Source organism: Rhipicephalus sanguineus, unplaced genomic scaffold, assembly GCF_013339695.2.
Source record: "Rhipicephalus sanguineus isolate Rsan-2018 unplaced genomic scaffold, BIME_Rsan_1.4 Seq5634, whole genome shotgun sequence".
In the NCBI taxonomy this organism is placed as follows: domain Eukaryota; kingdom Metazoa; phylum Arthropoda; class Arachnida; order Ixodida; family Ixodidae; genus Rhipicephalus; species Rhipicephalus sanguineus.
Window position 1 is genome coordinate 2,637 of NW_023615520.1, and position 27,779 is coordinate 30,415.

The window sequence follows — 27,779 nt, forward strand, 5'->3', positions numbered from 1 at the left end:
ACACTACCAATAAGGATAGGATAGTTAAAGCAGCCGAGGAGTTGTACAGAGATCTGTACAGTAACTGGGACAACCAGGACGATAATGTAAGAAGTAGCAGTAGCCCAGAGGAATCGGATATCAGCAGTAACGACAGGGGAAGTAAAGAAAGCCTTAGAGGTAATGCAAAGAGCCGAAGTCGCTGGTGAGGATCAGGTAACATCTGATCTGGTGAATGACGGTGGACAGATTGTGTTAGAAAAACTGGTCACCCTGTACTATACGAAGTGCCCCTGTTTGTGAAGGTACCGTAATCTTGGAATAATGCTAAAATCATCTTAATCCATAAGAAAGGGGACGTAAAGGATTTGAAAAATTACAGGCCGATCAGCTTATGTCCGTCGTCTACAAGCTATTTACAAAGATAACAGCTAATTGAATTCAGACCACCTTAGAATTCTATCAACCAAAGGACCGAGCAGGATTTCGTACAGGCTCCTCGACAATAGACCATGTTCACACTGGTAAGCGGAGACTACGGGGGGGGGGGGGGTGAGCTCGCGCCCCCTCGGATATGGGGGGCATAGCCCACCCTGCGCCGCCCCGGGATAATTTTTAAGAGCTTGGCTTTGGTCGCCGTCCAGTGACAACTGATTGTTGGCCGCCTTGTCTGGCAGTTATTTCACAGGGGCTCTTCTTTTTTTTCGTCTTAGGCTTTTCAAATTTAGGTCATGGGCCATTGGCAAATGAAACATTCGGTGAAAAATGCCCCTCAAACGGATTGTGCGTGCAGGATATGGTGTGTTGATGAACAACTGAAGCGACCGCTTAAGCTACGAGAACTTAAAAGAAGTCTTGAACCGCGTAGCGCATGATTTTCAGGAAACAAAAATGCTTCTGAATATACAAAACATCTCTGACACAGACAGTCAGTGAAAATGCCGAGAAAAGATAACACGCATTATTTATCAGTAAAGGGTTTTACTACTAGTTCGGTCACCGAAGAGCAACTCAATACTCATCGAGAAAACAACATTTGGCGGAAAAATTCGTAACCGCACAAGGTGTAGTGGTAGCAAACGGTATTTGCTACCATATGAGAATTATTTCTGGCCATATTAAATGGGATTTACTGGCATAATTAAAGCTTCATGTGGCAGCTTTAGCCCGCTCTCTTCTGCCTGGTGTATGTTTTAACAAAGTAAGCAAAGCATGGCAATAAAAAAAATTCGGCCGATGCCACGCGTGGGATGAATCGATTTTATGCGAAACTGTCAGCGAGTAGCAGCCTATGCGGCATTTTTCGCTTTGAGTCAAGCGTTACGAGGTGGAGGTCTTTGCGTAAATTGAAAAATCAATCTGGAATCTGCCACTGGAGATCGTTGTAATGATATCGTGGTGTCGGCACCTAGAGATGAAAGTAATTAAAATAAGATAGAAAGTGGTAAATTCTTTAATTTGGAAGTCGGGCTCCTCTCTTTCCTAAGATATATATATATATAATATATATATATATATATATATATAATATATATATATATATATATATATATATATATATTCTATATATATATATATATATATATATATATATATATATATATATATATATATCTTATATATGAGCATTTTTCAGTCACAGGGAAAAAACATGACATTTATTCTGAGCTTTCGGCCGGGTTCACTGTGACTTCTTCTTATATATTTTAACTGATAGCCAGGAATATTCTGTAAAATGTCTATATATTTGTTTTGCACATGGTGCATCATGAGGTCGTTCGGAATGTCGTGTAAATTGCGATGGTTGGCCATACCGTGGGGCTACACGGGGTTGCAAGACCGTGATATACGTCCCGGGACACCGCAGCAGTAGCACATTGGGAGACGTCGAAACCTCCGTTATTCTTGGATGAACCGCGTATCATGTTCCCTTGTGTCGTCCTGTATATCATGGCGATAGATCGGGCGTCGAGAAGTGGATCCACAGTGGATCCGCAGCCACTATAGTCCCCATAAAGCGACACAATCCCAATAAAGAAAGGTGTAAGGCGGGGAGACATGATCTCGCCAATGCTGTTAACAGCGTGCTTACAGGAGGTTCTGAAAACCCTAGATTGGGAAGTGGAAGAGACAGCACGGCGTGTAATCGCCTCTTGTAACGCATGAATGCGTTACAAGGAGGCGCTTTATGGCACACCAAAATTTTTTTACGAATAGCGAGGAACCAATGTCGAACATACGCCGTATTTAAAATAGTTTATTATTATTGTTTTTACGTAGTCATGCGTAAGTGGTAATTACGTGGTGTAGTTAACGTTATGATCACCACATTCTTTCAAAGAAAATTGAGCTTACACAGTTTACGTAGGCTATTTACTGGAGTAGCCGGAGGGGAGCAGTAAAGAGCCACTTCACCGCTTTCCCGTTCACCCCCCCCCCCCCCCCACCCATGCTGGGAAAAGTAGGAGGGCAAGAAACGACACCTAGCATATAAATTCGTAGTCATTTACAATCTTATAGCACAAAACAGCCAGCTAAATGTGCTTTCTATAAATATTAATCGACTGAACTTGGTCTCTCTTAGAAATACTTTATATTCGAGGGCTCTAACAGTAAAGAAATTGACACTCGCTTATTCTGAGACTTCTGCGAAGTACCTTGTTTTGTCAGCCACATGTTTTGTTTAATAAGTGAGAATTTAAGGTACTAGAGTCATAGAGTTCTTCATACTCACCGTATTTACAAACGCCAAACTGAGACTGTGAAGTTTGCAGATTGGAATGCTCAGATGAAGAACAGGTTAAAGGTGACTGTACTTTGAAACTTGGCGACAATATTTCCAAAATGTTATTAAACACTGCTATGTTGTCGCGGTTCAGGATGGCCCAGCCTGCACAATCTCTTTGTGCAGATTCCTCCTTCATTTCGGACATCTTTATGAATATAAAAAAATCTCGTCAAATTGAGAGCTTTTTGAGCCACTAGTAGACGATTCCGCGACTGTGCCCAGCAAAAAATGGCGAACGCGCCCAGTGTTGCCGGAGCACCAAACATTATGAATATCCCCTCTAAGCAATTTCCGGCAGCATATTGGAACTTGATCCCGCTAAGCGCAAAACGTTTGGACGGAAGGACGAAAATACACGCCCAAATGTTTTTCTCGAACTCGAGCGTTGTTAAGCATTTTGGAACACTATAGATCCGCCTGCAGCAAGCATTACTCCTCGTACTCCTCTGTCATTCCTCTTCTACTTATTCTTTTTTTGACCACGTGTAATGTCTAGTGCCTGAATTACATCGTAGCTTTACGTGTATTAAGCCGATCTGCGCTTGCCCGTTGCAGTGACTTTGCAGATGAACCAGTAAGCGTTCCTTGCTGGTCCCGGCGCCAGAAGACGGCTTGAAGAAGACATGTCTCCGCCAAAGAGGGTAGTCAAGCCCGACTCGCGAGAATGCTGGCTCGTAGCCGCGTCGGCGGCCACTTACGTCTTCTTCGCCATGATCTTGGTCAAGACTGAGTCGGTCATCTACATCGGCTTCATGGAAATGCTTCAGCTGAGTAGGCAGGACGCATCGTGGCCTCTCAGCATATCGCTCGTAGTTTCCCAGTTGGCTGTAAGTATTAGCACCGCAATTTGTCGCGTGCCAAGAACCTATTACTCTCTTTGCTAAGAACGTCCCTTATAAAGAGGTTTATACGGAGTACGAACTGTTCCTAATCATATTACATATACTGTACCTCGCTACTTAGCTTATTTTTTTAATACTTACTCTGTGTACGTCTATCCAGTCAGTAATGCTTGATTAATAGCGTAGGCTGTTCTATGTACATATTTCACGTGCATTTCCATAATTCTCTATGTCTCGATCCACATGCATCTACTTAAGTCTCCGTCATATTGTCATTTGTTGTTATCAGAGACGTTATAAATACCAGGAATGAGGAGAAGGAAAGGAAGGAAGGATGCGTACCACAAGAGAAGCAAGCCAAAAAGGACATTATGTCCTCCCGCTTGGCGAAGCATAATGAAAGGAAGTAAGTGGGCACACAACGACAGATTGCATTAACCCACAGAGTAAATTAAATTAGCACTGAAGACCGAAAGTCGATTCCCGCAGTAAAGAATTAAAACGCATCTTTGTGGAGCCTCGTATTAGGTTGAAACTCGCTGCTTGTTTTCGGATTGTATATCCCAACACTGCGACGCAGGGCCCGTGTTCGGCCTCCTCTGCCTGTGGTTGTCCGAGAGGGCAGTCCTGATCGCCGGCGCCTTACTCTGTTCCGTGCCGGTCATGGCGTGCGGTTTCGCCCATAACCTCGCCGTCATCAACGTTCTCTATGGAGTGCTCTTCGGTGAGCCTCTTAACATCTCTGTTCATCTTTTTTTCTCACGCCGGGACCAGTGTAGCTCGTGCCGCAGGCGTGCGCAGGGTTCCCCATCGAAAGGGGGAGGGGCAATGTTCCGTCTCATCCCCCCTCCCCCCGTTGGTCGAGTACAAAAGACAACATGCTTAACAATAAATGAAAAAAATGATAATTAAGTGATGATGTGCCTCTCATAAAGACGTGCCTTTGGTCCTTAGCTTTCCGGGAGTAAAGATGGAAAGTGAACAGCCCTTGGAATGCAACATTAGGGACCTTCGGCAGCCATTATCGTCAAAAACCTGCGCAGGCCTAACCCTGCTCTTTAAACAATAGCGGGACAGGTCGAACTGAGTAAAGGTATGGGGCAGACTTTGCGCCCCCTCCCCTTACGTAATTTGGGGGTGGGGGGCCCTGCCCCCCTCGTGCGCACGCCTATGGCGCGTGCTACACAAGTGCGTAGTACGTCCTACACACTTGGCCCTACAGTGAATGCTGAAAATTTTGCATAATTGACCTTAGTTTATTAACCAATTAAGCACCATATAAAAATACCCTAACGAGCGCCACATAACGGCAAGCTATGTGCCGTTGATGTTATTCAGTTACGAACAACTTTTTGTAAATATTTCAATTTAGTTACGTGGAACAGAATGTATATCGGTCATTCAAACGTCCCAGACGCCCTCCTGATTCTCTCCGACACTCTACGATTGTATTCTAGAAAATTGTAGACAATCATTGTAGTGCACTATTTGCCCTCGTCAAGTATCTTTGCAATGCCAAATTTTTTTCTGTCCCTTACGGTGATTTCAGTGTTTTCCTCTTTATTAGGGAAAGCGTGTTTTAGGGAGATGTGGTAACAGCCCAGTTTAACTCTCATAAATTGCCCATTGATGAACCTATCCGAAAAAAAAAATTGATAAGGGCCCTTCGTAAACAGCGCCTTACAACTTCCAATTCGTAATCACAATTTGCACCGGCACTTGGTGAGAGGGCCCCTTAACTAACAAGTGTTCGCGTTTCAGGAATGGGCCTTGCGTGCGCCGAGCTGGTGCCGTTCTCAGTGGTGGCGCGCCACTTCGTGTCGTTCCGCGGCACAGCACTGGGCCTGCTGTTCATCGTCACCTCCGTCTCTGGTTTCGTGTCCCCCATGGCGGTGGAATTTCTTCGTCAGACGTACGGCTTCCGATGCACGCTACACTTGGGGGAGCCATCATACTGAACATGCTTCTCGGGTGCTTTATCGTGAGCCGCGTCGACCGCACCGATGGTTCTATCGACGAGCCGCCTGCCACCGCTACGAAAACCAAGGAACTGCTCGCCGAGCCGCCTCGCATGCCAGCCGAGCGGCGCAGGTCCAGCTTCCAAGCGGCCTCGCTGGGACAGTCCTGCTCCATCCAGTTGGCCCAGTCCATCATGTCGCTCGATAAAAAGTAACACATCTTGCCATTTTATGGGTGAATCTTAAGTGTGCGTTTGCTGCGGCGCACTCACCTTATTTAGTGTACATGCCTCCTTATAAGCAACACCTAATTCGTATCACATCTCTGCTTCCCGTCTAAAGAAGATGCATCCTCTGTATAAAAAGATAAAAAAAGATATTTTCTTGAAGAAAAATGCCTTCTTTTTTTATATTTTTTCCAAAAAGATCCTGTCGCCATCCAGTCCAGTAAAACAGAAGGCATGTGCATTTAAGGGCGGTTCGCTTTCTTTTCATTTATATACGCTTCCTTTCGCGCATGTTTTTCGGCGACCTCTTGGTCTACTGTTGTTGTTTTAATTACCTTATCGAAGCCACGTAGGGCAAGAATCGTTGCGGGGTGATGAGGGCCAGCGCTTTCTCGTCCACCGCAGGGACCGTTCGGCGCGAACTAAGCTGCGGCGCAACGTGCGCACCATGTTCACGCTGCCCTTCGTGCACATCGGCTTGTCGCGTGCGGCTGCCCTGTTCGCGCTCACCACCATCCTCATCACCGTGGTGGACTTCGGCGAGGATAACGGCCTCTCGGGCTACGACGCCGTGTCCCTGCTCACGGCGTACGCCATCGGAGACCTGTGCTCGCGCCTCATCACGGCGTTGGTGCTCGACACGCGCTTCCTGAGCAGCAGCGCCACGCTTCTCAGCATGTTCGTGCTGCAGGCGGTCGTCATGGCCGTCATGAGTTTCGAGAGTAACTACTGGGTGCTGCTGGTGTGCTGCTTTGTCACGGGCCTCTCGAGTGGCGGCCGCTTCTTCACCTGCACCGTCATGGTGGCAGAAGAGTTCGACGAGGACGCCATCTCCCTTAACCTGGGCGTCATGAACTTCGTGTCCGGCATCGCAGGCTTCATCAGACCACCCATCATCGGTAAGCTTCAGATTCATTCTGGGACTACTCCGAAAAGTGCGCGACTCAGGACTCAAATTCAATAAACTTTTGCATCCATCCATTCATCACAGGGTCCCTTATGCATCCGCCTCAGTCGACTCGAAGTCGAAAGCCATCTTCTGAAACTCCTGTGTTCCCCTCCGGAAGCTTTCTGCAGCTATCGTGGTTTTGCAATGCTTCCAGGATCGGAGGCATTGTAAGCTTCCTGTGCCCCACCTCGTATTGCACTGCCTCCGGGATCGGCCCACCAAGAGTGATGGCATGTGATGGCGTAACCATGTGATGTCACGTCATGTGACGTCACAGTGACGTCATATGGTGACGTCGTCACGTGATGATTTTGCCGACGCGGGACGCCGGTCAATTTTCGCGTTTGATGAGGCATCTAAGCATAGGCGTGCGCAGGGTTCCCCATCAGGGGGGCAAAGGTTCATCGCAGCGCCCCCCCTCCCTACTAAGTCAATGTACGGGGCAGATTTTGCGCCCCCCCTCCTCTTAGGTTACTAGAAGGGTCAATGTACGGTGCAGATTTTGCGCCCCCCCTCTTAGGTGATTAGGGGAGGCGGCCGCCCCCCCCTGCCCCCCCCCCCCCCTGTGCGCACGCCTATGCATCTAAGCCTTTCCCTTTAATGTATCTACGAACGCACCCGCTATTATGAAGATAACCAGAAGTATACAGGAAATAGAACCCTTCGACACGTGAGCAAAAGCGACACGAGCAGTGACTTCACATATGTTGACCAACTGCGTAAATGTCCTATGGTTGAATATTTTGGGTTGCAGGAGGCTTGGCGGTGCCATGTGTTTAATTCAACCGCGTCATCAAATGGGCGAATGCGACAGGCTCTCAGTAGTTGATTATTGTTGGGGTTTAACGTCCCAAAACCACGATATGATTATGAGAGACGCCGTAGTGGAGGGCTCCGGAAATTTAGTCCACCTGGGGTTCTTTAACGTGCACTTAAATCTAAGTACACGGGCCTCTGACATTTTTGTCTCGGTCGAAAATGCGGCCGCCGCGGCCGGGATTCGATCCCGCGTGTTTACCAGAAAAGCGTGAACTCCGGCAACTACACCACATTTCAATAGTTCACTTATTTGTTTGAGTTCCCTTTGTTGTTGTTGTTGTTGTTGTTGTTGTTGTTGTTGTTGTTGTTGTTGTTGACGCTGTTATTCTGGCTGCGGCAGCATCTTTGACTGAACAACACTTTAAGCAGTTTAGTTAAGCAATCAACTGTTCTAGTTGGTGAATGTTCATGATCGCAGTCTAGTTAGTATATTACCAGGGCTTAAAGTCTCCCTTCATCGGAGGGGGGTGGGCCTCATAGGACGGCGACCTACACAACACACACACACACACACACACACACGCGCGCGCGTGCGTGCGTGCGTGCGTGCGTGTGTGTGTGTGTGTGTGTGTGTGTGTGTGTGTGTGTGTGTGTGTGTGTGTGTGTGTGTGTGTGTGTGTGTGTGTGTGTGTGTGTGTGTGTGTGTGTGTGTGTGTGTGTGTGTCATTCCATGCCAAGTGTCCCAAAAGTGGCGGCGCTCTCACATCGCAGATTTTGCTGATAAAATTTATTCCTTTTTCTTATACCCAATGGAGTATTGTGGCAAAAAAAATGTCGAAAAAAATTGTCAAAACCGTGAGCCCCCCTCAAAGTTCGCTTGCTTTTGTTAAACTGTGCCTAATAAAAAGATGCCTTTAAAATCTATTTTTGTTTCTTGAGCTTCGAAACAGCGCTTGCGCTGCTACAGAGGTTATGTTTAGTTGTGCTATTTAACAATTCCGAAATTTTCGTGTTTAGCTGCCAGCTACGTATCCTCAAAAACAACGAAAATCTTCAAAGTTCGCGGTTTTTTCTGAAGCTAAATCAAACTCGCCCGAAGCAATCTAAATATTGGTGTGGTTTTCAGGAAAGTGTATTTTTGTACAAAAATGTTTAGCGGTGAAATAGACTGCAAATCTTCGCGAACAAAATTGTGAAATCAGAGAATATGTGCGACTTATCGCATATTTGACCGTATTTTTTGTACTGATGCGGTCCAAGTAAAAATCCTCATGATACGGCGTTTGATGGGAGGCTTCATTGCGTAATAAAGAAAATCTAATCATATCATTTTTTTTTGTATTAAGGAAGAATTTTTTTTTTAATTTGACAGTCTGAACGCACCCTGCATTTCTTTCTGTTTCCGCTTCGCCGCAATGCATGTGGTCACCCTTGCACCTGACACTCGTCACAGGAGGCGTCAAGATGCGAGGTATGTCAGCGGCTCGTGAGCGCCCAAAAGTCTTGTCGCCTTGATGTCAAGGCTACGAGTAATGACTTCGCTTTACATTGCGAGCTCACTTAGCGGGCCCAATGGGAAGTATGTACGTCGGACAGCAGATTATGGTATCGTTGGCACATTGTGCTACAGGGCCGTCTGCACACCTAATGCACGAGAAAAAGCGTACACAATGTGCGTTATTTCTTTCGTTATGTGCATACTAGTTGTGCAGACGACCGTGTGCATCCAGCAGTACGATGACGCCTGTTTCTTTCTTTCTTTTTTTTGCTAATGTCCCATCAACCGAATAATTGCTATTAAATCATTATTCAAAAAATCGGAGAGCGATAATTCCTCTGCCCAAAGCACTACTGCCAAAAGGAAGTCAACTCCAGAGCTTGTCAAATGGGTGCCGCAGTGCTACAGTTGACCTGCCGAGGGGGGGCCGAGCCCCTCCTTAAAAATTGGAGGGGGGTCCTGGCCCCCCCGCCCGCCCTGACTTTAAGCCCTGTATATTACACTGTAGCGCACGTTTAGGGGTTTCTTTCAGAAAGGAAGGATTGCGCAAGAAACAGTGCATAGACAGAGAGGACGACACCAGCGCAAACTTGCAACTGTTTTATTTACATCTTCGGCGAGTGAATATATAGGGTAAAAACCAGAAAGGAGGTACTCCACATGCGCAGAGCAAACTGCAAAAAGGAGATAGGCAATTGAAACCTCTAGTTTAGCGCATTGTATGTAAAATGCACATTCACTTTGAATGCAATCGAGGTCACCCCCTTAACGCAATCGAGGGGGTGCTTTGAAAGCAATCGAGGGGGTGTTTATATAATCACTACCGCTTCTATCAATATAAAAAGCCTCAATCAGTTCAAGGGCTGTCTTACACTGATGAAACAACAACAACAAAATAGACGTACGTGGTGTCATTCATCCGTATCCATGTCCGACTACTTTTTGTGGTTGTTGTTTTCGTTGCTCCGTCAGTGTAATAGTAAGCGCAATATTATCAGGAAGATTAAAGAAGATTGATTCGCCATTTAGTGTTCCCTTCCTGTTTGTTCTCCTATACGCGTTCGTTTTCCACTTGAATCAGTTAACCCACAGCACAGTACTAGCACTACTTTAATTATTGGCTACAGCTTATGAGGAAAAGTAAGGTTTCCTAACTAACCATAACCAACGCAAGACCCGACGTGCTACAGATCAGATATCGTGATGGTATACTGCGGCATCTTATAGTGGACAGCATGTGCGCAGGTTACTGCCGTGACGTGCTGGGGTCGTACACACCGCTCTATCTGCTGCTGGCCATCATCAACGCATTCTTCACCGTCACCTGGAGCCTGAAGCTCGTTCTCTCTCTCCGCAAGAAGAAGATACCATCACTCAGGGTAGCTCTGCAAGAGCTGCCAGGTAAATTGCTTTACATACATGTATAATTGTGCCTTCTGGGGTTTTTCAACGTGTATATTGTGGGCGTTCATTAGACACATCTACCCTCTTCATGCATGTTCATCATCATGAGTGTTCGTCATCTTCATCGGTGGTGGGAACGCTGCTTGATTGTGAGATCTGTGCCTCGGGTGTGGTCGCTTCACCGTGCATTCAGGGCCTAATAAAGGTCGCGTTAACCGTTGCGTCACAAGTGGTGGAGGCTGCTAAGCGATCTTCCTTCCTCTCCCATCCTGCTCTACCTCCTGGAGCTCCGCTCAGGTCGCCGTCTGTACCAGGTGTCCGGTACCATGCCTCAGGACGAGCCAACCGGCGCACCTGCATCTACTGCCACTGCCCCGACTACCACGGCCTATCCACCATGGATTATCAGTGGGCACCAGCGTGATCCCCCCATGTTCGCCGGACTTCGAGGTGAAGATGTGGAGGATTGGTTGGACCACTACGACCGTGTGAGTTCAACCAACAACTGGGATGATCCGGCCAAGCTTCGCCGTGTTTCTTTCTACCTAACGACAAGACAGAAATTCCTCCAGTGCGTCCATATAATATGGTATCTGTTTTAGTAGAGGGTGTATACGTGGACGCTTTGATAGACACTGGTGCTTGTTTATCGGTTATTGATCGTTCTTTGTGTTCCCGTCTCCGGAAAGTCACCACCCCTTATGATGGACCTACATTGTTCGCTGCTCAAGGGGACGTCATTCAACCTTCCGCCATGTGCACCGCTCGTGTTTTCATTGATGGACTTCTCCATTACGTACAGTTCGCCGTGCTGAGTTCGTGTGCCCACCAGATGATATTGGGGTGGGATTTTCTGTCTACGGCAAACGCTTCCATCTGCTGTCGAGAACGTGTTCTTCACATGACGGAAACTGACTATGCCCTTTCTGCGGATGACAAGCCACTTCGCTTGCTCGCTGTGCAGGATACCGAGCTACCACCTGGTCATCAACGAATAGTTACCATCGCCTCTGACGTGATCGACTATGGTGACGTGCTTGTCCTACCGTCTGCACGCTGTCTCGCAAGAGGGATAGCCTTTGCGTCAGGGCTAGTGCGGTTCCACGATGGCTGCGGACTTCTCTACGCTACAAACCAGACGTCCCAGAAGATTCTCATCCCTAAAGGCACCACAATGGCTTGCGTCACGGAATCCCAGCCTCTCTCTGTTGTTCCGCTCGTGCCGGCGTCCTCTGACCCTACTTCTGTTGCACGTTCCCCATGCGTTTCTGCTCTCGCTGCGACTATCAGTCCCGACCTGACCTCATCGCAGTCAGATGAGTTGCTTGCCTTGCTACAGACACATGCGACATTGTTTGATGCTCACTCCTCCTCTTTGGGACAAACGTCCATTATCACGCATCGGATCGAGACGGATGGCACTTCTATCGTACGCCGTCGACCATATCGCGTCTCTTCATCCGAGAGGAAGGTCATTGAAGAAAATGTCGCCGATATGTTGCAACGGAACATCATACGTCCCTCAGCGAGTCCTTGGTCATCTCCCGTTGTTTTAGTACGGAAAAAAAGATGGCTCCGTGCGATTTTGCGTAGACTACAGGGCACTTAATAAGATCACCCGGAAGGATGTCTACCCCATGCCGCGCATAGACGATGCCTTGGATTCACTACAGGGTGCCGAGTACTTCTCAAGTCTAGACCTGCGTTCGGGCTATTGGCAGATACCCATGCACGAGGACGACAAAGAAAAGACAGCATTTTCAACACCAGATGGGCTCTACGAATTCAACGTCATGCCATTCGGCCTTTGCAATGCTCCAGCAACATTCGAGCGAATGATTGACACCGTTTTGCGAGGCCTGAAATGGAAAACTGCTATTTGGACGATATAGTTATTTTCTCATCAACATTCCATCAGCATTTGCAACGTCTGGACGAAGTTCTCACGTGTCTTGCCAACGCAGGCCTTCAGCTGAACACCAAGAAATGCCGCTTTGCGAGCAAGACAATTAAAGTGTTAGGTCACATCGTAAGCAAGGACGGCATTCGTCCTGATCCAGACAAGATTTCCGCTGTCCAACACTTCCCGCGTCCTGCAAAAGCCAAAGATTTGCGCAGTTTTCTCGGCCTCGCCTCCTATTTCGTCGATTCATTCGAGACTTCGCCTCAATCGCTTCGCCTTTGCACAAGCTGCTCGGCTCCGGCGTTCCCTTTGTGTGGTCTCCTGAATGTGAATCGGCGTTTGTTCATCTGAAGTGTGCCCTCACGTCCGAACCAGTTCTTTGCCATTTCGACGAAACCGCACCTACACTCCTGCACACGGACGCTAGTGGTCATGGCATTGGTGGTATTCTGCTACAGAGAGACAAGTGTTCACGCGAGAGGGTCGTCTCATACGCCAGCCGTGTACTGACACCCGCCGAAAAGAATTATACCATCACCGAGCAGGAGTGCCTAGCCGTCGTTTGGTCTGTACAGAAGTTTCGACCTTACCTTCACGGCCGCCACTTTACTGTGGTTACAGACCATCACGCCTTGTGCTGGCTCTCGACACTCAAGAACTTGTCTGGCCGCCTTGGTCGCTGGATTCTTCGTTTGCAAGAATATGACTTCAGTATTACATACAAGTCGGGGAAAAAACACCAAGACGCCGACGCACTTTCGCGCGTCCCGCTTCCTTCGGAACCATATAACGGCACCACCACTACCGCACGCGACGAGCTCTCGGCCGTCCCTTCTCCACACGTTTCATGCTTAGCTACTATGGGCCCGACTTATTCGAACGAGTGTGGTTCATTGTTATCTCACCAACGCGCCGATCCTTACTGTCGCCGCCTTATGGACCGCCTTGACGGGACTTCTCGGCCCCCTAACGCCCGTCTTCGTCGACAGCTGACGCAATTCAAGCTCGACAACTGCGTCCTGTACCGCCATATCTACCATCCTGACGGTCAACGCTGGGTGCCCGTTCTCCCTCGCTCTCTTCGCGCTCAAATCCTCAAGGCATACCACGACGACATGACCGCTGGACACTTGGGATTTCAGAAAACGTACGATCGCATCAGATGTCACTACTACTGGCCGGGCTTGTCCACAAGTGTAGCGAAGTACGTTGCTTCGTGCACGCTTTGTCAGCGTCGAAAGCTCCCCACATCAGCTCAAAGCGGACAACTACAACCACTCCCGTGTCCGCTGGAACCATTTGAGGTAGTTGGCATCGATCTGTACGGTCCGCTTCCTATGACAGTCACCGGTAATCGATGGATCGTTACAGCTGTCGACCATCTGACACGCTACGCCGAAACAGCTTCCGTGGCTTCTGCATCAGCTTCCGAAGTTGCTGATTTTATGCTCCGAGCCCTAATCCTTCGTCACGGTGCTCCTCGTGTCATCCTGAGCGACCGTGGAAAGGTATTCCTTTCACAACTCGTTCACGAAGTGCTCAAGGCATCCGGCACCACCCACAAAACAAGCTCCAGTTACCATCCGCAAACGAACGGGCTGACTGAACGCTTTCATCGCACGCTCTCAGACATGATAGCCATGTATATCCAACCGGATCACAGAAACTGGGACGCAATTTTGCCATTTGTGACTTTCGCGTACAATACCTCCGTACAGCGTACAACCGGTTACTCCCCGTTCTATCTCGTCCATGGTCGTTTCCCCTCTTCTTTCCTCGACGTTTCCTTCTTCTCTGCGCCTGTTAAACCATCTCCATCCACCAGTGAAGAATACGTGTCCCGGCTGCTTCATTGCCGCCAGCTGGCCCGCGTCAACACTGAAGCAAGGCAACAGGACCGCAAGCTTGACTATGATGCATCTCATCGCGCCGTGTCCTTCAGCCCTGGCGATGAAGTGCTCCTTCTTACACCCGTTCGCACTCCTGGCTTGTGCGAGAAATTTCAGTTACGCTTTATTGGCCCCTACACGGTCTTGGAGCAAACGTCTCCCGTCAACTATCGCGTGGCACCCGTTGTTCTTCCAGCGGACCGCCGCTGCCGGGCCGCAGAGATAGTCCACGTATCGCGCATGAAGCCTTTCACAAGGCGTTCTTCTTCGCTTTAAACTGCGGTCAGGATGACCGCTCTCGCGTGGGGGGGAAGTTAGTGTGGGCGTTCATTAGACACATCTACCCTCTTCATGCATGTTCATCATCATGAGTGTTCGTCATCTTCATCGGTGGTGGGAACGCTGCTTGATTGTGAGATCTGTGCCTCGGGTGTGGTCGCTTCACCGTGCATTCAGGGCCTAATAAAGGTCGCGTTAACCGTTGCGTCACAATATAAATATGTGTTTGCGTTTAGCCCCCATGAAAATGCGGTCGCCACAGCCGGAGCGAACCCACACCCCAGTGCAGTATATAGCGCAACGCCACGGCCATTGACCTACATCAGCAGCTCCTACAACTTAGTTACATTCTACACACATGTTATAACAAGCATTTCTAAAAGCCTACAAAGAGAACAGTACCATGGTGCGGTGATCATACCAGAATTAAGGGGCATTAGATCTTTGAGCACGAGCAAAACGAGATTTAATTCGCAATATTATGTCTGTACAGCGTTACCATTGCTTGCGTAGCTCATCAATCCGAATCGGCGTAGATCAGCAATAGGCCTACAAAGACACTCCCTGCGCCTCATTTTCGTCACACTGACAAGTAAAATGAAAGAAACTCAATATAATTTTTCAACAGCCATCGGTCTAATGGAATACGTAATTTGGACATGCATGTTTCGGTGTACATGTAATGGTTTGCATGTACAGGTATTTATGAAAGGGCCTGTATTAAAAACTGAACTTAACTCCTCGTAAACTATGAAAATCGAATATTAGTTGAGCGGCACACACAAATGTGATATCAAAAGGCTCCTTGCACGTTAATGGATGTAAGCTCATAATAATCGTCGTCTCACCTTTCGGGTAAGTTTGCTTTCGCGAATTGTTTGCAGCTAAAGCCAAGATCTTTGACACAAATTCGGCGTAACATATTTTTATAAACCAAAAACGCTGAACACTACCTATGTTTAGAGTGTTGACTGCTCCGAAAAAAAAATGTCGATAACAGATATTTGGTGGGTACGAACAAGAAAATCCCTTTACTATCATTAAAGTTACAATGGCTGAAGCGCAAGATCAACTGCACCGTACACACATTGTGTTGCTGTAAGGGACTACGGGATACAGATGATCTTGCGTCTAGAGGACTATTTAGAAATACTTAATGTGAAAGAGCTGCATTTGACAGAGAAATCCGGAATGTTTAGTTCAACATGAAGCAACACAGATATTCGAACCAACTGTTGGCTCGAAAATTGACTACCAGGCAGAATTAGTGACTGAACCAGACAATGTGCTTATGTGTGCATATAGTACATCAAGTGGAGGGCATCACGGACTTTGGAGAAGCCATGACATCCCGAGCCCAATGTACACGAAACGTAGTCAAGACTCAATGTGTCGCCGGTAGGTCCAGAGGTGCTATGCAGGATGGCCAGAGTTTGGCGAAACTCGGGATCTTTCCGAGCTCTGGCGACACCCCCTTTTGAACGAGTTAATAGTACGAGAAGGTGAAATCCATCCCTCAGCGCGCGCTCCGTTCCATTGGTTACGATGGAACGTGGCGTCACGTCAAGGGCGGTCGAGAAGGTTGGGTGGTGTCTTCAAACTACAGGCACCTTCTTTCATAATGGTGTAATAGCAGCGCAAAAAAAGACGAAGACAAGAAAGTGAACACCACAAGCGCTTACTCACGACTGAAAGCTTTATTGCTTGAACAGAAAATATATATCTAAACTTGACGCTCGACTAATTCCTGCGCATGCGCATCGTGGACAAGGCAAAAGGCAAAAACCAGAACGAAAACACACCGCCTTCAACCCCCCTCCCCCCAAGAGGCTACCCCCTTTCCTTGAGTAGCATCACTTCCCTCCCCGATATGGCTAAAGAAGGATGACTAACACATGTAGATGCCCTCGTGCTAATATGAAAAGCTTCGGCAAGTTCTCGTGTCGTGCGATCGTCGTGTCTAAACAAGATCTCCGTCACCGGGAATTGCGCTTCGCACCGTCATTCAGCGTGGCCAAGTGCGTTAGGGGTCTCCCCTGCAAGGAAGACTGATGCTCTCTTAGACGTATGTTCAAACATCGGCCTGTCTGGCCGACGTAGACACGACCACACGACAGAGGGATGCAATAGACGACGTTTACCTTGCACGACACAAACCTGACTTTGTGGTTAGTGGAGCAACCACGCGTCCCGACGTTGTCAAGCCTGTTGCCGACCATTGAACATAGTTTGCCTAGCTTGTTACTAGCAGAGAAAAGCACCTTCAGCCCAAATCGCTGGGCTAGCTGTCTTCTTAAGCCGATGTGAGAGCGCGTGTACGTATGGCATAACAGCCATTTTATCATTTTGATTCGTGTTCTGGCTGCGTGCATCGGTACCTTTTATCTGTTTGATGAGGCGCTGGCAGGTGATTTGTATCACGGATACAGGTAAGGCTGCGTTCTTTAGACGATCCACCTGCTCCTGAAAGCCGCGAAGAGAAATGCGTACACGATCTGTTGACAGCGGATTTCAGACACGACATAGCAATCCCGTCCTTCACCAGCTTAGAGTGGAAGGAACGGTAGCTCAAGAGCGGTTTTGTAGACCGGGGTGCATACATCCAGCAGACGCGCTGTGGAGAAAAATGCAGTGATAGGTCGAGAAATTGTAAGGTGTTGTCAACCGGCACCTCACAAATCCGCTGTCAACAGATCGTGTACGCATTTCACTCTTCGCAGCTTTCAGGAGCAGGTGGATCGTCTAAAGAACGCAGCCTTTCCTGTATCGGTGATACAAATCACCTGCCAGCGCCTCATCAAACAGATAAAAGGTATCGATGCACGCAGCCAGAACACGAATCAAAATGATAAAATGGCGACTGTATAACGCTGTATATAACCATGGCATTTGTCATAAAATCATGGCACACGTGTGTAAAATACCCAGTTGAAAACCCCACCATAGTACGTTTGGTGTGCTCTGGTGTGTTTTGGTGCTAACACCAGACTATACTGATGTGTCCTTGTTGGGACACCAGCCTGGCGTGGCGTGTTCTGAAGGGCAATATCAGGCTGGTGTTGCGTGCTCTGGGGTGTACATCAGACATGTGGCGCGTTTTAGTGGGTATATCAGGCTGACGTGATGCGTCCTGGCGTGTCCTGGCGCCTGGTATGGCACGTTCTTGTGGGGGCATCGGCCTGGTGTGGCGAGTCCTGGTGTGTACACCGGCCTGGTGTAAAGTCTTACGGGGTGGTGTGGTGTGTTCTGGAGGGTACATCAGGCAGACAGTGGTGTGTCCAGGTGTGTATAACGGCACGGTGTGGTGTGTTCTGGTGGGCACATCATTCATAGTCGGATACAACTTAAGAAGTCCGAAGAGGCCCCGCCCAGACTACTGAAGCGCGGCAGCTGATAGCCTCCGCGACTAAAGAAATACTTCCGCTCGTGCGCTCAGCAATGTTCTCTGCAACGTTACTAGAACAAACTCAGTTTCAAAGCTCCGTATCTCCGCCAGCGGAGGAGGGTGGTCCGAACGGCGGTCGCGAGAACTAGCGGCGCTGCAGTTCCGTCTTGCTCCACTATCGGCGCGTCGTCTGCTGCCACGGCATAACGCTGCGGTCCGCCGCGCAGTTGCTCGCGCCAACTGCGCGGCAACTTTCTTATTGTACTAGTTAGGTGGATACTTAGGTGGATATGTATAAGGTCGTCTGTATGCATTGGCCCGTGTGCGTTGTTCATTGATTGGCTAAGAATCGATGTTCGGTCTATATTGCCACGCCCACTTCTTGTTTTATTTTGACGCATTCGGGTTTGACCAGCAAGGACGGTTATCAACGCCCGACGCTGTCCGCGAAGCAGTGTTCGAGAAGCTTCGCGATTGTAGATCGTTTTGGTAAGATTGCGCGCTGCGCGCGAATGTTCCAGCTTTGTCGAGAGATAACGCCGCCACCAGCGATATCGCTGGAAAGTTCGATAGCGCGTGTATAAAAGCCGACGCGCTTGACCGCTTGTCAGTTGATCGACGGTCGACGCTGTGTTCGCCGCTGTCAGTGTATTGCTGTAGTTTGACTTTCAGTTTCCCGGCCACAAGTTCGCCCAAATAAAGAGTTTCATCTCGGACCTGCTGACTGCTGCCTTCGTCGACGTCACGAACCTGTGACAATATTTGAGCTGTCTACATTGCGCTTAACTTCCAAGCATAGGAGTTTCTAAGCGAATGAGGGTGTTCAGAGTAATTTTTATAACTACCACCCCAATTTTAGCCGCTGCCGTCTTATCTAGACCAAGAACAACCCAACACGTTTGTAAAAGCCTTTATAGTGCACAAAGAAGCGTACTTACTCGAGATATAAAAACGTTCTAGAAAAACAGTACTCATGTTTCTACAATTTATTGAAAAAAACTTTCTCGAAAAACGTCACCAATGCTTTGCAATGTTTACAAGACACGTTTTCGCGACGGTTAAAGGGATACTGACCCAAAATCGGAAAATTTTACGAGAACTCGGTAAATGAAATCTCAGTGTGCGATTACATCGAATAGATATCGTATCTGAGCAATTTTTTCAGTGGATAGTTGTATTTTCGGTGTCTCATCTTTCTACGTCGCATCCTTCTACGGTGCCTTAAACAATTCGAACAGATCGGCCGTGATGTGAGCACCGAGCAGTTATTCGTGCGTACTCTGTCGCTAGAAGAGTCGTCAATATTCAACTTCAGTTTTTCAATTTCACCGAGCAGATGTTCCATGCCCGCAGCACTTTACACTGTACGACAGCCGTTTGCGTTTCGTGCTGTAGCCGTTCACTACGCAGTTCAACTGCTCGTCAACTACAATTATCTTTTGCACAAGTAAGTCTCCGTGCCCGAAGCAAAGTGTGGGATTGGGCTAGTTGGTATTCCATTATTAAACTGCTCAGCGCAAAAATTTGACACGGTACACATAGAAAGACGAGGACCAGCGCTGGTCCTCGTCTTTTCTATGTGTACCGTGTCAAATTTTGCGCTGAGCAGCCCGTTCCCGAGCCGGCGAGTGTAAAATATTCCGCACATCTTGTTCAATACCTCGTTGTAAAATCTCTCGAAAATCCACTGCTTTGAAGGCATAGCGACAGCTGACAAAAGCTGATCGAATGTTAGTGTGATGCAACTCTCAGTCTCGGTAGCGTATATAGGTAATCGCCTGCCTTTCGTTTTGCTGTTCTCTTTCTGGCGGCTCCTCCAAATTGGGCACTGGGCTTTCGCGGGACGCCGTGCGTTTTGGGGGGATTTGCGCCTAAACCCCGAACATTTTGGCTTTGAAATGTGGGTGGAAGTGCTGGGAACAAGCGCGGCACGGCACCTGGCGCGAGTTCCCACTTTCCACGTGGGATCAAAGCGTCTTGTCCCGCAACGACACGACGATAGTGCTTTACAATGTCGTCGCTCTCAAAATGAACGTCACAGACCTTGCATTTCGCAGTAAGCTTTCCATCTTTGCGATGCAAAGCCTGAATGGCGTAGGGTCTTTTGGAGGTCCGAAGAAGTGTCGTGAAGCGGAGTCGTCATTGCGGTAGCCGCTCTTGCAGCCCGGCGCAAAGCAAGTCGGCATACCGCACTGTGAATCTGTTCGCCCTCGTTACTCTTCGTACATCACTTCGTACAAGACGCTAAGCCTGGTCAAGAACAGTCGCAAAAATGACGAGCTAACAAAGCGCAGACGACGCTGTAACCCACGTGCGCTCGTACATCGGTGGCGCCGATCACAACACGCGCCAGCCGCGGGAGCTAGACGTGACTGCAGCGCCACTAGTTCTCACGACCGCCACGCGGACCGCCTCTCCGGCGGAGCTTTTAAACTGAGTTTGTTCTAGTAACGTTGGTTCTCTGAAGGCGGGGTCACCGGCTGCCCGGCTCATGTCATCAGTCTGGAGGGTGCCCGTTGGTGCAGGCTTGCGTGCATCCGCCTCTGAGGAAGAAATGCCGCGCTTTTCTAAAGTTGCATCCGACTGTAGGTGCGTCGCCTTTTGGCGGTACGTCAGGATGGTCTGGTGTGTATACAACCTGATATGTATAACAACCAGGCTGTTCTGTTGTTAACACCAGAGCACGCCACTCCAGTGTAGTCTGGTGTTAACACCAGACTATACTGGGGTTGTGTTTTCTGATGGGTATATCAGGTTGGCGTGGTGTGTCCTGGCGAGTATGCAGCACGGTGTGCTCTGTTCTGGTAGGTATAGCAGCTGGGCGTGGCGCGTTCTGGTGGGGACATCAGGTTGGCGTGGTGTGACCTGGTGTGTGCACCAGCTTGGTGTAGTATTGTTCTGACGGGTACATCGTTTAGAGTCGGATAAAACTTACGTCCGAAGAGTCCCAGACGGCCGAAGCGCGGCAACCGATAGTCTCCGCGACTAAAGAAATGCGTCCGCTCATGTGCTCAGCAATGTTCTCCGAAGGTTGGGTCACCGGCGGTCCGGCTCATGTCGTCGGTCTGTAGAGCGCCCATTGGTGCAGGCTTGTGTGCGTCCGCCTTTGAGAGGAAATGCCGCGGTTTTCTAAAGTTGCATCCGACTGCAGGTGCGGCGCGTTCTGGCTGTTGAGGTGTGGCCTGGTATGTACAACAACCTGGTGTGGTGTCTTCTGCCGAGTCAGCGCCTCCTCTATTTTTTCAGTGCCTGGGCGAACGCAGCAGCACTTCGCGCACGTGAGCACAACAGCTTGGCGAGGACGATGTAGGCACTACAATGGCGGAACCGGTACAAAAGGTGGCAGCACCCTAAACGGGGGCGCGCGCATCGAGGCACCCTAAGACTACGGGAAGCTGGCGCTGAACGGCCGCCCGTATTAGAACCTCGCGACTTCATGTTTGCATCCGATTTTAATTGCATTCGTGCTTCTCGCAGGCTTTCACAGGTGCATGGGGGAGGGAAAGAAACGCGAACATAGCGGCTCGCTGTTTTCATCACGTTCTGACCGTGGTGGCAATAAAAAGATGCTAGATGGTCTTTTAGTGCGTCATGGATGACTCTGTCTTTTCATCAATCATCCAGGCTACAACCGTTTAAAAATAAATGCGAAACAGCAAAGAATGTAGATGCCGCATGTTCGCGTTTGTTTCCATGCCCACTGTACGTATTCCGCAGGTAGTCTGTCAGACCGTGCTGCCGGTTCGATACTTATTCGAGTTTGATAGTATTCGCGTTTTATTTTCTATTTCAGGCTATTGTAACTACGTCATTTGCATGCCTCAGTATGTCATACTGTTGTGTACCACTATGCAAAACGAACGGAAAGTAATCACGATTCTCTTTTTTAACACGAAAGTGTTTTATGCCGGGGTCCACCAAGTACATCCGTCACGGATATGACGTTGATAAAATGGACGCCAACGGGTGAGAAAGAAAAAAACCAAGAAAAAGATACCCCGCTGGGAATCGAACCCACGACGTTGCGGCCGCGACGGCAAGCGCCCGACGCACTACCGACTAAGCTAACTCGGAAGATGCTAGACACGGCGCGAACGCGGCTTATATCTTTCACTCATTCTCTTTCGCGGCGGGCGGAGCGGGGCGGTGCCGCCGTCTGTGAGATGTGAAAAGAAGTAATGCTTCACGCTCGACACTTACTAGCGCTTACTCCGAGATTGCACGCGATATCGGCGGTCATGGTTAAAGCGTCTCGATACCAGAGCGGTAAGCCGGGTTCAGACTACAGTCGCATCTGTCACAAATGTCGTATCGCATAAGAGCCGCATCGTCCGTTTGCGTTGCTAACGACCTAGTATGTTCACATTGAGCTTTTCGGTAAGATACGTTTTTTACGACGAGCCAATCGCGGCTGTAAAAATGCGTTGCGTCCTCGCTACAATTGTTGCCGCCTATCAAGGCTCGCGTGTTTGGCCATGGCTGGGCTGGCTGTGCGACGGGTCATGGTTACAGGCCACGGGCACGCAACGCAATAAACACCGGCAAACCAACTGCACAGACACGCTACTGCATGACTTGCAAGACGCGCATGAAGACGCGGAATCTGGGAAGGACGGAAGCCCCGTGAACGGAAAATGAAAACCGAAACTGCTTTGCCCATTGGTCGTACGTAACGGTCGCATCAGTAGTTGTCGTAAAAGTCGCGGGCCCGCCAACATTTACGCCCCAAACGTTCCGTACTTTACGTTAAATGCAACAACGTCTGAACAAGCTCATTACGTTGATTGCGTTTACGGTCACGATCCTTACCGACGATCCGTACGTTGCGCACGTAGTCTGAACACGGCTGGAGACTGGCCGCGCTGGCGTCGCCGAGGCACCCTTGACGCAGTTACGTTCTTTGCCTAATTGGCGTCGTGTTAGCATGCGTCGGCTCATCGGAGTAGTGCAGCTCCCACGTGCACCAACGGGATTTCTCCGCCGCCGACTGCTTCAATTGCGAGAGCACCGACTAACAAAACTGCTGCAATATGCGTTGCAGAAAGGACACGAGTTCGACGGGCGAATGTCGTGCCTTGGTGGAGCGAGAGCAGCGCCTGCAAGACAGAGGCCAGCGGGACGCACGCGTTTGCGGCTCAGGCTACGAACCTCTACCTCCCGTGTTGCTGAAGCGCAGTGTGTGTTATGTATGCATGAGCACAGGCGTCGGCTACCCTTTACTAGAAAGCGCACACCGTGCCGTTTCTCTCCTTAATTGACGACGCTTTGAAGAAGTGCATACCGGGTAGCAATGTTGATTATGAGCTTGTTGATATCATCCTTACGCGGGATTCACGATTCGCTGTGTCCAAATATATGTTCACGCCTTCAGCTACCGTGCGCAACGGTTTAATCATGATCATGGGCGTTAGTCGTCGCGATATAGACATGCTGCCGACATGGGTGCATCCACGTCAAACGGTGCTATAGCTGCCAAACACGAATAGACATTGTACAAGCTCTCATATATCACTACACAATAAGCAGTACTTCTGTGAAGACACGTGTAACTTTCGTGTTATACCGATTCCTATGACAGAGGGATCAGCCATGTTTTTTTTATTTTCCTTTATTTTGATAAAGAAGAAAAAAACTCACTGGGTCCCTATGCATTCACCTAAGACGACTGAAAAGCGAAGGCCATCCTCTTCTTTTTGTTTCCCGTCAATGTATAGAACATCTTGAGAGTAAAGAAGGGGAGGCGCAAAACAAAACAGGGACATACGCGTGGTATTGTTCTGATGCACAAACCACGTCGTCACGTGGCACAACACAGCTAGCTCAGGCAGGTGATTTCCTGCACATGAAAGAACACAAGACAGCCCTATAGTTAACTGCGAACGCGAAATCTGTGCACAACGTGAAACTGACGACCAACAAAAGTCACACAAAACAAATCCAAGCAGCGTATAACTACTTTGTTTCAGTATGCGTATTTCATTAGACAAACGCAAAGTTTTTCTACTGTCAGTCGATATGTAGAAGGTATTATTTAAACTGTTGTAAGCAAATGTTCATGCATGCATGGAAATTGTGAAAATTATGTAGTTAAATTTAAGAGCACCTAAATTCTCCTTTGTCTTGAATTGTTACGTTGCCCTCACATAGGAATAAATATTGAAAAGTCGATTTGAAACAGTCATTACCCTAGTGAAAATCCTGGGTTAGTGGATGCTGGAATTGTTGGTGGATATGGTGGAAACAATAGTGGACAAGGTGGAAAGAATAGTGGATGTGGTGGAAGCTGTGCTGGTCAAAATGGCTGATGATGGCGAGAGTGGAAAAATGGTGGCAGATGGTGGTGATGGTGGCGAGCTTCTTTTAGTGTTCAGCGGAAAATTCTGGCTGATGGTGGCGATGCAAAACATGTTTTGGTGGATGGCTTGGTGAGCAAGCTGGATGACGGTGGCATGATGGAAGCATGGTGGATGATGGTGGCATGATGGGAATGCATGTGGCAGTATGTCAAATTACTGTCATTTCTAATGTTTTCCTGTCGAATGTAGAGAAAAATATGTTTACAGTTCAAAGAAGTCAACGCCGATCATCGCTTTCTAGTACGCTTTTTTTTATTCATACCGCGTCAATAACCGCCTCAAGTTCTGTGGAGCACAGCAGCGGTATGTTTACATTTTGCGCACGTACTTATCAGGTTGACATCCGCGATGTGTTGCTGTATTGTGATGTTTACAAGTCAAGAGGTGTCGGCGTGAACAGCGCCAGTAACTGTGTTACATCGCCGCGCAGTTGTCGAGAAGTAAATGAGCTCTGGCTGCGCAATTGCCCCTTCCAGCTGGTAGACCAGAAAACAGCCGCCACTTGATATCGCCACGCTAGAAACACAACTCTGGCAATTCTTAAACACTCACTTACCTCAGCGGCACTTTAATAACAGTGAAAATGCATGCGAAGCTAAAATTTACAAACTTTTACCTCCGGCCTGCGTCGAGAGAAGCCCCACCAAGTATGACTTCCACCATCATATTCTACCACCACGATTTTCATCAAAGGTTAGGCCTAGCGTACCGACCGAGTCCATCTACGTCATCGGCGCTTCTGGGTTTCACGATACACAATTCCGACGAGTACGAATGACTTTACAGCACAGCTGTGGCATCGGCTAACCTAAATTAAGCATTTTTTTGTGTGTGTGTACGGTATCCGCACAAGAAGCGATGAGCATCGATGCGACGCGCTTCCAGCAAACGCCTCCGGTCACCGACAGCCGCCGGTCGCACTCACCGGCACTTCTCTGACTCGTATGCGAGAAGATAGACTTGTCAATTCGTACGCCTTACTGAACCAATATGATGGCATATTTTTCCCGCGCACTGCACCCGCTTTTAGCCCAGCCGTTTTGTAGCTAACGATAGAGCTTCAGATGAGTGCGCTGGCACGGCCGCGCTGTACGTTGCGTAAAAAAAAAAAACATCACAATACTCAATCAATTGTACGCGCGTATTTATCGAATGAGATCAGAGTCGACATAAAGCCTCTGAAGATGTCGCCCTTTGCAAACAGCGAGAAACTTGACAGTAAGAGCCGGTAAACTGTGCCCGCTCTTCGGTCCACTTCATATTTTTTGAAGTTACGTCGTGAATTGTAAAAGAAAGTTAGCGCTGTTGCCATTATCGACATGTGATTCATTACCGCGGCAGCAGTTTGTTTGCCTTTAATAAATATGCAAATTTTAGCAGTAGGTGAAGATCGCGTTTGTCTCGAGTATGCGGCGTACAAAGCTGACGCCAAACGGTGTATTAGTATGTTGACTATAGTCATTTTACAGGAAACAAGACATGTGTCAGCGTGGAGTAGTCGTAAAGTGCTCGGCTCCGGATCCGAAGGTGGCACGTTCGCCTCCTAGTGGCGGAAGCTTTTTTTTTTTTATACGGCGTTTTTTTTTTTTGCGTAGTAATGCTTTCTACACCGCCTTCAATACAATTATTTATGTGTGGCAGCTAGGCATGATGGTCCTGACGCTGTAGAACCGTTTTACGCTCCGTTATTCTCCAGCATCCATCACACGCCAGCATCCAGCATACACCATATGTCACCATATTCCAGCACCATAATCCACCATAATGATGGATAGTGGAATCCACCATTCCACGTGGTGAATAAATTTTCAAATACACCCAAGTGGTGCACAAGTTTGACAAGTTTGGTGCGCAGCAAATATTAAGAATTTTCTGCCTTCTTTCTTTTTTGTAAGTGTTGTTCTCTCTCTCTCTCTCTCAGAGAAGCTTTGCTCCAACAGTGTTGCTGGAGACAACCATTGGCCGTTTGCCCGTGTTTTGATCGTTCGTAAACTACTTTTCATGGGTTCGCCTGTCTTACAAGGCATTCATGGTTTGTTTATTGTTTTCTTTTTATTCTCGTTTCAGATGCACGAGGACGAATTGGGAGCATCGTATCATTTTGAAACGCACCTTTTTTTTTCATTTAGTTGCATATTACGGATCGTTTTTCAGTATGGTTGCAAAGGCTGCCTCAAGGAATTGAGGACCTTCGCTGAAGACAAAGGGAAGAGTCATACAAAAAGAAGGGTAAATTAATTGCAGTTCGTTCATGCGAACAAAGACTGAAATATTTCGAGCGGTAAGGTGCGTGAAACAACTAAGATCAAGATAGCGCTCGAAGTCAGGCGGCAGTCTCCTCGCAAGACTGCGAGACGCTGGACCTCAAGTGTCACGGCAGAGACTTCGTTTCAGCGAGGACTGCATGACCGCCAGGGCAAAAGTTGATGACGAGGAGAACAAAAAAAAAAAAACGAGTAAAGGGGCCATGACACGGTCACCCACCGAACTGCGGTTTTCAGCGAAAAATAGAAGCAGAGGGTCTATTCCTGTACATATATGAAAAATGGACTGTAAAATAATATTTCGTTGCAAAATGAGCCCTAGAAGTCGCCGCGGCTATAAACCTCACCCACTGCCGGCGACCGCCATTTTGCCATGGCGTGTGTGATGTCATGTGCTTCATGGAGTGAAGCCGTCGTCTTCTGTATATCTAAGTTTCAGCCGCTGCAAATCGTTAAATTTTTAATGCCAAGTTGAAGAAAGCCGAATAGCTCCATTGTATACGCGCAGCTGACCACGAAACGAAACCGTTGGCCGGAATACAGACGCTCGCAAAGCAAGCGGCTTGTTACGTCACGCCTCGCGAGTGCGCGAGTGTGATCAGACTCTCGGGCCACTCGCGTGTTTATAAAAATATTCATTATAAATTAGGTGCTCAACCAAATGCGCTGAAATTTCGCCAGTTTGTTTGTGAACACCGAAGGATTAACCAACATAACACAGATTATGAGGGAAAATTGTGTGTCATGGTCCCTTTAATGAAATGCATAAAAAGGCATCAAACAAAAAGGCGTTGTGTAAGTTTCTTCCCGTGCTTGAACTTCCTCATCCTACATAACTGGATACGGTACGTGACACTCATAACAAAGCAAACCAATGTTTACATCGTCGTGTCTAGAAAATATTCTGGCGAAAGCCTTATATGTCTGATGTCAGGGGCCTCAAACACATAGCCCGCTGCTTCACATGGAATAAAGTTTTGTGATTTGGCTAAATAGTACTTGCATTATTTACTGGCCTATTGTAGAGGTGTGCACGGGCTCCGGGTAGCCCGAAAGCCCGAGCCCGACCCGGCCCGCGGGCAGGGCTCGGGCGAGCCGACGTATTTTCACCTCGGGCCCGGGCCGGGCTCGGGCTACTTGGAGTTTTAGCGGGCCGGGCTCGGGCCCGGCGCAAGGGCCGACTCAAGCCCGAAATATAGGGAATGAGCGGGAATTGTTTTCCAGCACGCATACAGCGCCTTTTCCGCGACCGCGCTTTACCGCTTTTCCTTTCCAATGCAGTTGTTCAGCGAGTGGAGC

At 48.4% G+C, this 27,779-nt stretch overlaps 2 protein-coding genes across 2 annotated transcripts; both read left to right on the forward strand.

The window, feature by feature from the left end:
• The first annotated feature begins 4,191 nt into the window (after positions 1-4,191).
• On the forward strand, positions 4,192-5,567 carry LOC119377753 (uncharacterized). Its single transcript, XM_037647093.2, has 2 exons — positions 4,192-4,333; positions 5,371-5,567. The coding sequence occupies exons 1-2, from the start codon at positions 4,273-4,275 to the stop codon at positions 5,565-5,567; spliced, it is 258 nt and encodes an 85-aa protein (XP_037503021.2). The 5' UTR covers positions 4,192-4,272.
• A 2-nt stretch (positions 5,568-5,569) lies between these two features.
• On the forward strand, positions 5,570-27,468 carry LOC119377754 (monocarboxylate transporter 11). Its single transcript, XM_037647094.2, has 4 exons — positions 5,570-5,778; positions 6,200-6,693; positions 10,246-10,401; positions 26,284-27,468. Exons 1-4 carry the CDS (start codon positions 5,570-5,572, stop codon positions 26,319-26,321), a joined length of 897 nt encoding a protein of 298 aa, XP_037503022.1. The 3' UTR covers positions 26,322-27,468.
• Positions 27,469-27,779: the final 311 nt, after the last annotated feature.

What these genes read in the sequence shown, in the direction of transcription:
- LOC119377753 (XM_037647093.2), top strand. Translation starts at nt 4,273, where the DNA reads ATGGCGTGCGGTTTCGCCCATAACCTCGCCGTCATCAACGTTCTCTAT. An exon ending in TCTCTATGGAGTGCTCTTCG is followed by an intron (nt 4,334 to 5,370) that starts GTGAGCCTCTTA and finishes TTCGCGTTTCAG; the next exon opens with GAATGGGCCTTGCGTGCGCC.
- LOC119377754 (XM_037647094.2), top strand. Translation starts at nt 5,570, where the DNA reads ATGCTTCTCGGGTGCTTTATCGTGAGCCGCGTCGACCGCACCGATGGT. An exon ending in ATCATGTCGCTCGATAAAAA is followed by an intron (nt 5,779 to 6,199) that starts GTAACACATCTT and finishes CGTCCACCGCAG; the next exon opens with GGACCGTTCGGCGCGAACTA. An exon ending in CATCAGACCACCCATCATCG is followed by an intron (nt 6,694 to 10,245) that starts GTAAGCTTCAGA and finishes GCATGTGCGCAG; the next exon opens with GTTACTGCCGTGACGTGCTG.